The following is a 16,442-nucleotide window of genomic DNA, read 5'->3' on the forward strand; positions in this document are numbered from 1 at the left end:
TGAAGTTGTTGAGAGACACTCTTATGAGGGTCCTGCATGAGGCATGCATTGAACTCTGGGAGCTCCGGGGCGCTTGGGGTACTTCCTGGAGCGACAAACGCCCATAAGGTCACTCACCCTCCCCTAGTGGTGCGCTATGTACAAGCTAAGTCACATGACACGAGGACACGAGACACAGAAGACACGTAAATACGAGTATTCAATACGAAACGCAGCGACCTGGAAACAGGACACGGGGGACACGCTTTATATATATTTAATTAAAAATATATATATATACCGAAATATAGTTTTTTATCCATATTAAATTGCAGGTTGCAGCTTATCCCAATGTCCCTTCAACAGATGGGTGGAATAAAAGCTTGGTTCTGCACAGTCAAATAAAAACAGAGTATAATTTATAAATATAAATGTACTAATGTACACAATCAATTAGCATTTTGTCTAGCATGCACCCAAATCTGTATTGGAGTATAATGGCTTGAAAGTTGAATGTATGATGGATGGCAGATATAGGCTTGACCCAGAATCAAGCATTATGAATGATGATGCAGATGAGGGCATTTCAGAAGTGAAACAACAGCTCCCTATCCTTGCTAAAAATTGCCTACAACTTACAAGGAGCACACTACAGTCAATATTTTGAGAGACCATTTGGAAAGTTGAAAGTTTGAAACCCTTGGTGATGAAAGCACATAAGGAAGTGCAGGCTGATTTAAATTACAGTTAAACATTTGATTGCTCTTCCAACATAATATGGGGTAGACCAGCCATCCTTGAAGTTGAAAGGTTTCAACATGCCAAATGAATGTGAATGAAAACTCTAGTATTGTCTAAAACACCAAAAGGTCAAGACTCAACTACATCCCTAGTGTTTTTCTAAAACAATATCTTTGTGTGCTCGTCTTAAAGACTTAAACTCATAGTCATAAATTTATTATCTTACACAAAGAAAGTTTTTGTTTTTACATTGAGGCTTTGAGCTGATTTCTCCAAGATCACATTAAATCTCAAAAAGTTTTTTGAAAGATCCTTTTTATGCCCAAACAATTAAATGGACTTCAACAACCTTCAAATAGCCATGACAAATTTTCTTCCTGGAGGCTGGAATACAATCTGATTTGAAACAAAATGGCCAAGAAATTATCCTTATTGTATCTTTGGAAATCTGGCTGGAAATTAACATTCAATAATCGTGTCAAGTTGTCCAGTGTCATGTTAGGCAGGATCGTATATATTTTCTGACAAGTTGATGACTCACTTTGCAATACTATATACAATTGTCAATATATCAATTTCCAATATGACAAAGTGAGGAGATTACATGATAGTTCATTAGATTTCTATATCAATTTTATTTTTATAAGATGTTGGTGACTGTGAGGTTTACTCCCTCTATGGAATAAAAGGTATAAGTTGTGGCCTGTGGGTATATTAAGCATTGGGTTGAAACAATTTTTAACCTTTCTTTCTAAATCCAATGTTCCTAATCAAGCTAATTGTTGAAAGTGCAGTTGAATCAATGTGGAAAAAGTCGAAGTCGGGATTAATTCGGTAAGGGTCCAAAAGTTGAAAAACTCGTTAAAGTCGGGAGTTTTTTGAAAAAGTCGGCAAAATTAAAAAAACACAAAATTATTCATTTTTTTTTTAACATCTAGAGTCGAAGTCATAGTTTAGAGGTGTTTTCAGTGTTTTACTACAATGTCATTCTTTACATGTGAATTCGATCACTAAAAGCATGTTACACTCTTGCAGTCTGCATTCTAAGTGCATTTTATCACCAATGTTTTTCAACATTATCCACAAAAAATATGATCATAACAGTGTTGATTCTTGGGAATGTTCTTCAGCTATTTACACTTTCTTGCTTGCTAGTCTGGATACTCCTTGTCCTCTTGCTCTTATGTCTCACAATCATGCTCGTCGAGGTAGTTATGCACTTCTTTTTCATAGTCTTCTCAGTTTCTTATAGCAGCCTTCTGACAGCTTAGCCTCTGGCTAATGTCTCTTCTCTGTATTTTTTTGCACATCTCATATAGATCCCTATTGTTTTGCATACATAACATCCAACAAGAACAAACCAATAATAGCCATATATGTTTCAACATTCAACAGAACATAGCAACTAAGCAATTAATTTTCTCAGTAACACTAACCAACTATAATGCTCGAAATTAAGATTCAACAACAAAACAAATTGCACAACACAACGTTATCATCAAATTTCTAGGGCTATGTTTGAAAGATTCCACTCTCTGCCTTAAGATTAAACAACAGAAAATTATATCATTTTTTCCTTTGTGGCCTCTTTATCTTCGGCCTGGGAGGGAGGCCGACTTTTTGGGTCGACTCCCGATTAAATCGGGAGTATAACGATTAAATTGCGATTTTTTCCTTTCTGAAAAAGTCGCCAAAAAGTCGGGGGATTAAATCGTTTAGTTTAAAAAATCGCATTTTTAGGATTAAATCGGGACTTTTTGCAGACTTTTTCCACACTGAGTTGAATCTAGGCATCTACCTGAAGGACAATGAGACAGAGTTTTCTTTGCTTGTTGATCGTGCTGTTGGGGGTTCATTGGTTGCTCTATCTACATAGTACAAACCCTTGACTCCTTACGGGATTTCCTTTGCTCTTCTCCAATTCATCATCCGCATAACAGATTTGGGGCTCATAATCCCCAAATTCATAATCACATGACGGACCTTATCACAACGTTGCATCAGCATGTAACGGGCTCTTCACAACACAAGGTTTTAGGTTTCCTTATCTTTGACTAGGATCATCGTGTCCAATAGAGTGAAATCAAAATGCCAGAAACTGCACGATAATGAAAAAAATTATAACATAGAATTTAGAAACGGTAAACGGAAACAGGAAACCCCATCTGGCATCAATCATGATATAAGTTAATTTGAACACGGGTTTAGGGGTTTACTGGTTTACGGGTCGGTCTTGAACGCTGAAGCGAAAACCTGAACGCTGCACAGCAATCGGCACGGGCACCAGCCGCACCACACTCTGCTCTAGACTCCAAATTCAGTTCTAACTTCAAACACCCTGCTCCACACGACAGCACAGGACAAAAATAACCGGGAAAAATCCATTGCGTGGGCAGCTAGGCTTTAAATTACATTTTTTTGCGAGGTACGTATTCAACCTGTCGAAAAACGTTAGCGCCACGTTTTCTACCAACGAAATACGCGTTTTCCAAATGCAGGACACGACGAAAACCAGCGAATACGTTTTCCATTTTCCAGGACACAATAAAAACCATATTCGACACGTATTAGGGCCGTTTTTGTGTCCAGTACGTAAAATACGGGACACGGGACCCTGGAGGACGTGTCCTGTGACTTAGTGTACAGGGTGAAAGGTTCAGCCTTCCCCTGTGATACCCCATGGAAACTTAGGGACAGGATGAGTGGTTCTCCTGTCGAAGCATCATATTCATGCAATCTGGGACTCATGGGAAGTACCACTCATCTAGCCAATGAGTAGGGAAATGGGGTTAGGGACCATAGTAGTACTAGAGATGCTGATGGACGCATCATTGTATCTACCGTACTCCCTATGCTAGGATGACCTCCATTGATCTGGTTTCAACGAAACTGATTTGGGATCAGTATGAGTGGTTTGAGACACTCTCTTCTGGCACTGATTTGGGATCAGTAAAGACACTCTCTGGGACTGACTTCAAGTCAGTGGAGGGTGGTATGATGCATCCTCAATCATTTCTTCTTCTTCACAGTTCAGCAGAGCAGAGTAGAGCAAAGCAGAGCCGAGCAGTGCAGGGCAATGCATTTGATGGCAGAGATAGTACCGACGGTCAGATGGATTAGCATATGGAGTTCTCCCTAGTTGAGAGGGAGTGTTAAAATTGGCAACTAGGGCCAAACTCCATGTGGGTCATCTTATTTATGGCAGTTAATATTTTTCTTGGATTCCTCTTGTCGAGAGGTGTAGGATTGATCTAACGATCATCCAATTCCAACAAGTATTTATGGAGATATGAATTTATTTGTATTTACTTGACAAATTGTCAAGGTCGGCCAGCAGCTAAATGTGTGGCACACGTGCTCAACATTTCATATAAATACAAGATAGGATGAGGCATTATTCATTCATCTCATCTCATCTTACATTCTTCTCTCTCTCCCCTTACTTGATTGGGTAAACAAGGAGCAACATCTCTCACATGGGAGAAGAAGGACGCAGCAAGGAAGATAGATGCAGCTAGCAGGAGGACGCAGGTCTGTTCCAGCATTGACTGTAGTTGACCTAGGTGCAGCAAGCTAAGGGTGACTGCGTTGACCAGCGAGGGAGGTGTTTTGACTACGGCCTAGTGTGGGGAGTCTCCTTCAAGCAAGCTGCAATTCTGATCTGCAATTCGTTGACCTGATTTGACCAGCGCTGACTGGTTAGGGTTGACCACAGGGCTGCTAATACGTTGACCTGTTTTGACCATCTCTTTTGGGCTGTTTTGGGCTGACCTTCATTGCTGTTGAAGGCCGGGTTGACCAAGGTTGACTCAAAGTCATTTGTGGGCTGTTTGACCATCTTTGCAAGTGCTGGTTAGGGTTTCTATTACTGCTGTCATAAAATTACAGAACTGTACATTTGTACTAATTCTCTCTCTGCTGAACTATTGAAAATTATAGAAGAATTGATCGAAGGGTTTCCCCGCATTGGGGTTTGTCCCTAGCTAGCCGCCACATCTGGTGTCTCTTGTCTTCACTTGTTTTCTGTCAATCTATTAATGTTCTATCAACATTTTACTTAATGTTAATGTGATTGCTAAACAGTGGCTAATAAGAAGAAATTGAAGTAAACTGCTGTAAGCATAGAACATACCATAAATTAACAAAATTCAATTGTATGATCCTAGGGGGAGTACTCCTAACATCCAAGGCCAAAAGGAAGAAGCTATCGATGATTTTTTGTCCATTATGTTGTGGCTAGGAGGAGGTTTGGCAAGCAGGAGGCATCCTGCGTTGTCTCTGTCTTGAACAATTCCCTCTGACTCTCTAAGGATAAGTCAACTGAGGCATGATATTGCATCTACAGGCCGGTCTCAAAGATACATGTTTGTCCCATAAAATGGGGAGGGTAGTAGTGAACCCCAAGGTCTCACCCTTCTCCTATCTGTTGCATATTGAGACTTTGTTTGTCGCTTAATGTTTCAACCTGACGAAATAACCTAGAAGTAAGAGGTAATAGTTTTAGAAATTCCAGAGTGAGTTGAGGCATGTGAGAATTGACACCTATATGTAAAGATCTCCCTGATAAAGAGGGCTAGGCATCTCTGGTCCTAGTACCAGAAAAAAAGTAGAGAGGGAGCCCCTGGAATCCTTGTAGAGATAATGGAAATGTCCTCTGACCTCAATCTCTAGCTCTTGTAGATGGTACGCCTGGCAAATTCTGTCCGACCAAGGAATATGATGGTTGGTCTCAACTCTAAGATGATGTGAGCCCACACAAAGTTGCCCTAGGGGTATCCTGAGTGAGTGCATCCAATTTCGGTGCAAGTAAGGGGGCTGGATGATGAGGCCATCCTGCAGCTCTAAGAAATGCTCCAAATAGAAAGACATCTTCGGACCAAGGCCCGTAGGAGGTGAAATCCATGTGACCTGAGTGTATAACTGATAGATATCCTCTCTGATGGACTGATGCAATGCCTGTTTAGTCGGCCAAAGATGGCTTGGTGCATCACAAGAGAATCTGAATGGGGGGAGGCGCTCAAGGGAACTGGCCATAAACTAGAGGAAATGGCCACAGATAGAAAGTTGTTTGAGCAATGAAAATTAAGGCACTAAAACACTAATATCAGAGAAGTTAACAAAGGAATAACAGTAAAAAAAATTAACAAGGCTAGCATCATGTATAAGCAAGAGAAACAAATGTGATTAAGGAATTGATAGAGTGAGTTGCCAAATCGCAATTTTAAGAAAGGAAAACATAGAATCAAACACTAATTAATCTCAATTGGCATTTACACTGCATGCTTAAAGGATGCATCCTTCAAGCCTTTTTTAAATAGGAATCACGGAGAGAATAGCAGTCAACAATAGTCAAGAATGAAACACTAAAGAGTTACAACAAACCAGTCAGCCACGATTGCAGTACAAATAAAGCCATATATCCAACTATGCGTCTTCTTTCAGAAGGCACTTCCTTCAATGAATCTGTCAAGGAAGAAACAGACCAGAGGATAAAGATTTCAATATTTTGTTACAAAGAGAGAACTAAACAGAAGGGAAATAGCTAACTTTGAAGCTAAACAATGATATCTTGATTAGATGAGTCCTTACCTAGGCGTGAAAGAATGTCTAACAAACCCTCACGAAGACAAAAATGGTTCTCTTCTAAAAATCGTTTATTACTCCTGAGCTTTTGTGTACTTTCATTCAGCATTAAGTCCTCCTGTACAAATCGCTGCAAATAAACCAGCTTTAACAACCTTGCAACTAGAGTGAAGACATGTATGAAAAGGAGAAAAGATAAGAATTTTGAGTGGAAATACTTCTTATATAAGAAAATATTACAGAATACAAAAGGATATGTATAAGAAAGCTAAAAAGCAAGAATCTCTCTCAGAGCTGCAGAGGGTGAGATAAGATCCAAGTATGCATGTACATTAGCATTCTTCTCGCCAAATTCTAATGAAGGACAGAGCTATCAAAATTTTCAAAACATGCACTTACATCTCAATGATCTCATTCTCTGTATTGAATACATAACAGATCCCAAATGCAATGCCAAAGGCCCATCAAAAAAAGATGACTACACTTGGGATGCAATTGGAAAAATAAAAATAAAAATAAAAAACTGCTAGGACAGAAAATATAGATCACCTGAAAAAGGCCAATTTCTAATACTCCATCAAATTGATTGACCACACGCTCAAGACAGTCCACATTTTCAGCCGATATACAAAACTTGTCAGGTTCCATTTTCACAGCGTCCAACATCCTACAAAACAAGACTTGTCACCATGGAGAAAGAAAAGCTGAACTGTCAACCACAACAACCAGTATACTAACAGGAAAATGTAACAGTGTATCTACAGAACTGCAAGATTATGAAGATATTCAAGGTTGTTTGCCTTACAAAAACGCTTCTTCAAACTAACATAATGTAGTATGTAAAATCCTTATATTGTACTTAGCAGAGGAAGAGATTTTTCTGTATGGAAATCATTAAGACTTATCAATATCTAAGACATTGAAAATTATTTATTTTATTAGAAAATGAAAAAAAAAATCCAGTGATTGATCTTTCCATGGAATACATATGTGACTAGGTATTTTTGACATCAAACCTCAGTAAATATAGAAAAGTTATGTGAAAGAAGCATCATTCATCAACACCATAAATTTTCCTCTTTAGTAAACTCGAACATCATAGGGTCATTATTCTTATAGATATTTATTATTTTCACTACCATGAGCTAGAAAATAGGAACACAGTACCTATTTGGAATAAGTAATCCTTCTATGTCTACCGACAAGTTCACCCCTTAAACATTTTACAATGTCAAACAGAAAGACCTCTGTTATCCTCTGGCATTGTGCAAATAACAGTTGACTTCTATTTCATTTTACAGCGTTTTCAAAGTGTTCTTCAGGTGGATTTGGGATTGACCTTGTAATCTGCACTGTTAAGCCATAAAGACTGAACTGCAGTCAAGAAGTACTACGGAGGCTACCTGGACCAGCAACATTCAGTTTTCTCCATGCAGAGAAGTAAAAGTCCCATATTTATCGTGAAAAGATTGTAAACTTGCCACAGGCCAGGTTTGTTTTGATTCAAGAGTAAGGATCAATATTTGGCTTTATAGAGTGTTCTCAACAATTGACTCGGTTGGTGGTTCTTGAAAGTACAGCATAAAGTCAATTGTAGTTTTGCCAGCGTCGACATGGCCAGGCAGACACTAGTGTGCTTTCTATTTTAGGCAAAGAAGGTCGAACAGTCTGACCTTCATGTACTACTAACCTAGTTGGAGATGGTCCAACAACTTCAACCGATGTTGATGTTCAAAAATGGAACAAACTGGTTTAAATAGGCAATTAAAGCTACAGGCATGGGAAATGTTACCACTCTGTTTAGAAGATTGTTGAAGATCCTATACAACCCGCTATGGCCGACACACAAAGGACATCGGCCCATTGTCACATTGGCCCAAGTCCCCACTCTTAAAGCTCAACTCCTACCAAAAGAGCTATGCGAGGCTTCAAGTGGATGAATCCATCCCATCACTACAAAACCAATGTAATATTCCTAGTGGAAATTTTACAATGATAACAAAGACATGCACAAAAATAACAACACAATAAATTTCAGCAAACACCCATGAACAGAAAATTGCTCCGGAACACCCAAAATGGCCAATTTTTATTATAAATAAACTGCTGGAGTACAATAAAATTGGAAGGAGTGTGCCTAGGTTTGCTCAAGGCAAGCTACAAGCCCCAAGTGATCAATCTCCCAATGCCCAACTGCTGCAATACTTTGTCCCTCCAGAAATCTGCGCTGGCCCAATTTTTCTTCATTGCTAGCTGACTTGGCACCCTGATTTGGCCCCTCAAAACTGCCCAGAAAATTCTGTAAATTTGGGGATGTGATCCTTGTCAAAAACCCAGAAAGGGTTTTCTCTAGTTTTGACCCTCCAAATTCGACCCCAAATAGCTTGGCCCTCCTCAAATACCAGAATGCTTCACCTATAGCCGAAAATGATGAATTGTTGCTCCAAAATGCTAGCAATCTCCCCACAATCTCCCTCCAAATGAAATCCTAACAACTCAGCCCCTAAATCCTCCAACTGACACTCCACACAACAATCACCCAAGAGAACTGTGTAGGCATGTGAGAGATGACGCAGTAGCAAGCTTCAACAATTCGTACAGCAGTAAGGGACTGAATATTCTGTGCTCAAGAATGCTCGGATCACCTTGAAATTGTAGCCACAAACCCCTCTCCAAAACCCCAGAAATACCCAGAAAGGGTTTGGTCCAACTCCAAGCCAAAACTGAGCCCACCAAGTGATGCAAATTCCCCAGCTAACTAGCAATTCGCCCTGCTATAAGAATGAGGATTTCAGGCCCAAATATTGCCCGAAAAATTCTATAAAATTAGCTGGAGACTCCTCTCAATAAACCCACAAAAACCCAAAAAAGGTTTGGGCTGAATCCAATGTGCCCCGGTGACCCCAAGAAATGTGTATGGTTCTAACTAGCTGGAAAAACGCCCTGTAGAAATAATTCTGTTGTAGAAGGCCAATCAATTACTGGAAAAATCTCCTCCAAAACTCTTTACTCCCCTAGGGTGACACTCGAAGTTCACCAAAGGTAGAGGTGGAATTTCCACTCGAAAATCCCTTGTGCTAGATAGCACAGTTGTCTTGGCTAAGCAGCTCAAGAGAACTAATGTTGAAATTGTAAAATGACCAAAGATCCCCCAAATGAGAGCCTCCTTGCTCTATTTATAATTGTTGGCCTCTCTCTCCCTTGGTGGCCCCTACTTTCCACTAGTTCATCCCTTTCTTTTTCTCTCTCTTGCTCCACAAGTGTGCATTCCCTTTTTGTCTCTCTTGTGGCCCCCACCTGCCAATGAGCTGCAATCTTGCCTTTTCACCCAAGCTCCTCAAGCCGAAATCATATATGAAACTCAAACTACAAAATTGTGCTATGCCTAGCACCTCCCCAATAAACTTCGTTAATCTCCTCAAATGAAAAATCAAAATTGGGGATATTACAACCAACGCCTTAAAATGGGGTCAAATGGCTGAAGTGGAGGAATTTTCACTATTGTCCTGTTGTTCTACTATGAAAATTTGCATAAAATATTTTCAAACAACAAGTACACCAAATACTAATAGAATATACCAGACAAATAGTCAAAGTCAATGTAAACAAATTATACTAACCAGATATATAATTATTTCTATAATTTGTCACCTGGTTAGACGGGTTACTGTATAAAATTGATTGCTCTCATGTTTTGACAGGTCTGCAATTTCTGCAAATAGCACTAAACAGCAAGCAAAGACATTCAAATTTGATTAAATATGGCATGTAAATAGTCAAATTTGGTGTTAAAAAATATCCTAACCAAATATATAATTATTTCCGTCAACAAATGGCCGTTTTAGGGGTTGCTGTAAAAATAGTTTGCTGTCTTGTTTTTACAGGATTGTAATTTCTACAAAAAATGTAGGAATCAGCAAGCCAACCTCATAAGAACCCACCCAAAAGCACATAGACACGTCTAGATCCTGGATCTAGGGGTGGGAGGTTATAAGGTAGAATATTGGTCTATTTAGTATTTAGAGTATTGACAACTTCTAAGCCTTGAGACTCACAATAAAACGAATTTCCAGCAAACTAAATATTTAGTTTATGAAGTCTTGGGGTCCAAACCCCCTGGGTATGCAACCCAGAAATTTATTTCAACTATTAATTAAACTTTTAAATGTTGAAATAAATAAAACTAAGCTAGAAGTTTTACGCTTTACACCAAAAAAAATATATGAGCAAATACAAGGCAAATAAAATATACTTGCTTGTAAAACCTGTTGAGGGAAAATCTACAAAATAATTATGTTACAGCTATATTTTCCTGTAGATTTACACATGTAAACTAGATATACCAATGTACAATATGGCAAAATAAACTCCAGAAACAAATATATCAATTCTTTGGCTATGATCAAAATTTAAACTTTGTTCTCCAAGGATTACTAGCTATATATGATGAGAAAAAATTGCCCAAATCCTACTGATGCCCAAATCCTAGACAAGTTCGTTAGCGGAATCCAAGGCTGGCCATCTAACATACCAACTTAGGGATAAGAAACCTAAGACTCTTGCTAAAGCAAAAGAAATGGCCATTGAAATTGAACAAAATCTTAACGTTGCCCATATTGAAATGTTCAATTTCCCTTGGGCTAAGGTTGAAGCTCAGCAACTCAAATCTAAGAATCAAGTTGAAGTAGTTGTCACCCTATGCAAAAGGTAGAAAACCTATCTGATGGTTGGGCTGCTAGGGATAGAATGTATATGAACAAGTTCACTACTCTTGAAAAGGGATAAAGAGCCACTTTTCCCTCTAAAAACAAAAACAAGGTCTTTGTTAAAAAGAATAATGAGGAAGATAAACCAACTCAACAAAGTGTCCCTGATACCTTGGCTCCAACCAATGCGGTGGAACATGTTGGAAAATCAAAGTAATTATATTAGGGTTTGATTCTCCTTTCTTGATAATTACTTGTGAGTGTGTTGGCTTCTTTTACTTCTTTATTATCTTATATTTCATCAAGCAATTACCATATTATGTGTGTATGAAGATCACAAAACAAAAGACACAAGATATAGGCACATGCCAGGGAAAAACCCCCCTCGAGGGGAAAACCCAGTCAAGATAATTCTTCCTTTTTGAAACTCTTCACCCTAGACCAAGACCAGACTTTCCCTCCACACCAAGTCAGCCTCCCAGATCTTTGACCCCTTCCAGCAACTTCGACTAGGTAGCAGCTTCCGGCAACAGTGAAACTTAGGAGACTTCGATCTCCCAATCCAGACCACGAAACAGAGAGAGAAATGCACCAAAATTTTGATTTTTCCTTTCTCCTTAGACATCGCCAAACTTGCATTCATTTCGGCTTCCCGGCAGCAGACTTCGCATTCTTACCCAACTACAAGAGAACTTCACACTTTTTCCTAGCTACAAGAGATTTTGAACTTGTGTGAGAGAATGATGCTCTAAATGAATTCGATGAGCTTCCTTTTATAAGCTTTTTGTGGGGTCGAATAGGGTCCTTAGGCCGACATGGTGTGGAGGTTACATAATTCATATTTGACTCAATACTTAACCTTTTTACATGATTCAAAAGCCCAAGAAGGGTCTCTTTAAATGTACAATAACTCTATAGACTCGAAATAAATCCTAAAAGTCCTCAATGGGGACTTTAACCTAAAACATGGTGACCCAAGCATGAAACCCATGCTTTAATAAGTCACAATAATAATAGTAATAATAAAATCTTTATTATTTTGACAAGTACATTTCATGACTCACATACATTATTGAAGACCGAACATAGTTACATTTTCTAACACTCCCTCTTAACTAAGGAGGTATTCATATTTTACACATACAATGGAAGATCTCAAACTATATGAAAACATGAAGAAATTTTAGGCACCGCAATGCCATGGACTAGATTCCTAACCAGGGCAATCTATCCAAGTGGGACTAAGGTGGACTCAAGCTTTCAGCCTCTCTAGGTACCATTAGCCTTACTTGCTAACCACCAACCCACAAATCCAAGTGTGTATCCAAAATTGAGCTCAATAACCAACACCATCTTTCCAACTTCGGGACACGGACATCAAAACAAAGTGTCAGCCAGATGTCTTCCCAGGCAATGCTTCACTCACAAAGCCTCAAAACCCCTTGATCCACCAGATCAAGAATGGATCCACCAGATCAAGAATGACCAATCCCTCCCAATCAAACTAATTAGTTACCAGCATGCTATCAAAACCTTCGAGAGATTCACCTGTACAAACACAACCCCAAACAATACTATTTTCACATGTACATAATCAAATACAAACCTTCAAGGTTTTCCAGACAACAGATGTTGCTTCTCAACTTTCCATAGTAGGACTATCAACTGAATCTTTGACAGAAGATTCCTCAATCATACATTATTCTTCCTACTTCATATGCAGCAACATATTCTTCAATCGGATCCTGCTTTCCTTCTTTCAGCAACACCTCAAAATGCATTCTCCAATTTCCTTCTCCTACTCATGGCCTTCACTAAAACTTATGGTTGTTAGTCCTAGTCTAGTGCATGACACATGAAGCAGAGAATCATATCTGTCACTCCCTCTTAAACAGAGAGGATCTAATCATTCCTATACAAGGAATATTCTCAATCATCCTCTTATCCTAGGGAGATTCCTTCCATTCAAGCTCCCTCTTAACCTAGGGAGATTTCATCTAGACTCCTTAACTTAGGGAGTTTTGCTTCTTCTTTTCATCATTGGAGAATCTTTCATGGGAGAATCTTTCATGGCTTCCAACCATTTAATCAGAGTTACTATCATCCTCATCATGCTTATCAACGAGCATCTTCACCAAATTGAAGATTGTGTACCTGCACAACTTAGATAGCAAGTACAACCAAATCTATAGAAGCATGATGTTAGCCATATAAAAATCACGAAAGCATTTCAACTTTATACATATTAGATACCCAGACTTAATTACAAACAAGAGACATATACTCTTCAACATCTTGCTAGGGACTTTATCATAAACCCTAGACTACTTCATAACACCTTTCATTCCATCTAGGGTTTCAATGTTTCTTCCAAAGGTATGATATACCTTACTTCAACATATAGCGAACCCTAGAAACAGCACACACAAATATAGATCTACAAGACATCTAATAACCTTTCAAGATTCATATGTTATGCTTCTCACTAGGGATTCATACAAATCCTAGATTTCATACAAAAGAATCAATCAAAGTCAATCACAGCTTAGCCATTAACCTAGCCAGCTTTCACAATTTCAACAATCTTACACAAATCTCAAATCATCATATTTCAGAGATTTTACTTTGACTAAGGTTCAACTCCAAAACCTTAGAATTCCATTTTCACAATCTCAACAATCATTAAATACATAGATCTCAGACTGTTACATTTCACACTAGACAATGTTACTGCTAGGATTAAACTGCAAAACCCTAGATTTTCATTTTCAACAATCATTTAATAGATTTTCAGATTGTTATATCACACATACTAGACAATTTAACTTCACTAAGGTTTAGCTACAATACCTTAGATTCCAAATATCATCATCCTAGAATCTCATACAGGTATTTCCATTAAATCCTAAGACTTATGACCATCAATAACTAGGTCAACACATATATCTAGGAATTCATAAGCATATCATATGACCAACAACATTAATACATTTGACCTAGACCAAGCTAGGGTTTCAACCAAAAAGACATATCCATACATGCCTAGATTTCATCATTGTGCAAAGGCATTTCATATCATGTGTTAGTCAAACCCAAGTTCACAATGATCAATAAGAGTTAGACACACAACCATCTTGACTACACTAGGGTTTGATCAGACAAACACACAAATACCAAGGAAAACATTTCTAAGACAATATAAGGGTCTTACTCACACATTTCACCAAACCCTAATGAGCTAGGGTTTCAATGTAGAAACATAGCAAACCCAACATTACCAAGACTTCAAAGGTTTGAGACTTTAGACCTTATCATTCAACCCTAACAAGTTAGGTTTTACTAATCATACCAAAATCCCAAACATGACATCATCAAACTTCAAATAGCATTTCACAATATCCCTAAGCAGTTTAGGGTTTTCCAAAACTTGTCTAAGGTTCTACAAAATCAGTTCAGAATATGAGAGGGGGTGGGTTGAAACAAAGCTACCGAAAGAGAGTTGTAGATGTCACCTACAACTAGTAGTCATGAGAATGGATGGAAGATCCTGCAAAAAACATGACTTGGAAGAGGTAGTTGTATGAAGAAAAACCAGATGTGGACTGGAAGATCACTTTCCAATGAAGAAAATAATGACGTGACTACTAGTTCAACATTATGGTTCATTGAAGGAAAGTGATGGAGAAGATGGTCGATGCCCTACAAATAAGATCTAGAAAATGAAGGCTCCATGATGAAGAAGTTGAAGCTCATGACATCGAAAGGAGGAGCCCTACAAGCAGCTGATGGTACCATGATCTCCACCAAAGAGAAAATAGTTGTTGTTGGAAACAAATCCCTAGTTGAGAGGGAGCTTGGGCAAGTCCCTTGTTAAAAGGGAGCTTGGGAATATTCCTTTTATAGGAATGTGTAGATCCTCCCTAGTTGAGAGGGAGAGATAGACACATCACTCTTGTCTTCATGTTATGAAGAAAGAATGGAGGATTGGGTAAGCATCTGAAATTGATTCCGATACTCTTCGAAGATGTGGTAGGGCATCCAATAGGCAATAGTGGTCGAAGAGGAAATTCCTTGAGGATGTGTTATTCCAAGACAAGAATTGTCCTAAAAGGACATACCCTTTGAACACCCAGGTGGGGTATGTGCCTTAAGAGACAATGATGATGGTGTCTATCAGTCATTGGTCTCGCCAACATTGTGCTCTAATCTTGTGGAGAGATAGAGTTGTTAGTCAAGGCCTTGCTATGTGACAATGTTGGTTGGTATGATGAGATGCAAAGAGATAAGCTGAAATGATAGCTTATAAGATGGCTTACCAATCTGACTCTTCTTATGAGATCTCTTTAGTTTGAGAATGTCCATGTACCATTATGAATACCTCCCTAGTTAAGAGGGAGTGTTGAAATGTGTAACTAGGTTCGATCTTCATAAATATGAAATGTACTCTTGTATATTGTAAAAAAAGAAAAATTATTATTGTTATTTTTGTAGCATGGGTTTCAAGCTCAAAGTCATTTTATTTAGAGGTCAAGCACCCATTGAGTGCTTATAGGGTTTGTCCTAGTGTTAAGAAGTTAATAGTCATTGTCATATGAAGAAGACCCCATTGGACACATTGTAACATGTCAAAAGAATTATTTTTGTATTTAAAAGTGTCAAAATACCCTCCAAGACCAAGTCGGCCTGGCAACTAAGAAGTCAGCCTCATTAGGGCATGTCGTCCTCCTTGGAAGCCTATATATAGGAGGGAACTCGACCTCCTATGGATACTCACTCACTTCTCATCATCCAAGCAAAGGAGAAGCAGAAGGACAAAGGCTGAAATTCTTGGGTTATTTCTCCCTCTCTCTCTCTCTCTCGCTAACAAGTGCGAAAGGAAGGCTAGGGTTTTGCAGCTGCAAGGTCGAAGTTGTGAAAGTTGCAGAAAGAAGGTTGAAGAAAGGACTCTTAGGTCACCTACAAACCCTAGAAGGAGAAGCAACCCAAGCGAAGGTCAAAGGAAGCCTTGGAAGCCCTAAAATTGCTCACACATGTGGAAGCAGCAACTGTTGCAGGGGGCGAAAATTTCAAACCTATAATGGAGGCCGAATTTTTGTAGCTGGTGGCCGAAATTTTGTAGCTAGGGATCGAAATTCTGCAATTGGAAGAGATTTGATTGGATTTGAATTGGATAGAAGAAGCACATCATCAAGAAGGTTTGGCTTGGTCTTGGAAGGGTATTGGTCTTGGTCTAGAGGTCTTGGAATTCGTCATTTGAAGAATCTATAAGAAGAGAAGAGATTTGTGGGTTTTCCTCTCAAGTGGAGAGGTTTTCACCCTGGCTTCCAGCCTACATCATGTGTTCTTGTGTATTGTTGATCTTCTTGTTTTGGTATCTATTTGATGATAAGAACAACATTATAATAAGAGAAGTTAATAATCAAGTAAAAGTAA

The 16,442-nt window shown here is 38.7% G+C and overlaps 1 protein-coding gene across 3 annotated transcripts in view; it reads right to left on the reverse strand.

Moving 5' to 3' along the window:
• LOC149218477 (uncharacterized) overlaps nt 1-16,442 on the reverse strand; it is a 500,716-nt gene that overhangs the window by 440,012 nt on the left and 44,262 nt on the right. For all 3 annotated transcript variants that reach the window (XM_089384075.1, XM_089384076.1, XM_089384074.1), the window contains exons 3-5: nt 6,853-6,970; nt 6,310-6,433; nt 6,103-6,183 (exon numbers count right to left, since the gene is read on the reverse strand). In XM_089384075.1, the coding sequence (XP_089240201.1) occupies nt 6,103-6,183; nt 6,310-6,433; nt 6,853-6,970 (323 nt within the window). The remainder of the gene's footprint in view (nt 1-6,102; nt 6,184-6,309; nt 6,434-6,852; nt 6,971-16,442) is intronic.

This window comes from Pinus tabuliformis, chromosome Q (assembly GCF_031772625.1).
Source record: "Pinus tabuliformis cultivar Carrire ecotype Pingquan chromosome Q, CPIR1, whole genome shotgun sequence".
In the NCBI taxonomy this organism is placed as follows: domain Eukaryota; kingdom Viridiplantae; phylum Streptophyta; class Pinopsida; order Pinales; family Pinaceae; genus Pinus; species Pinus tabuliformis.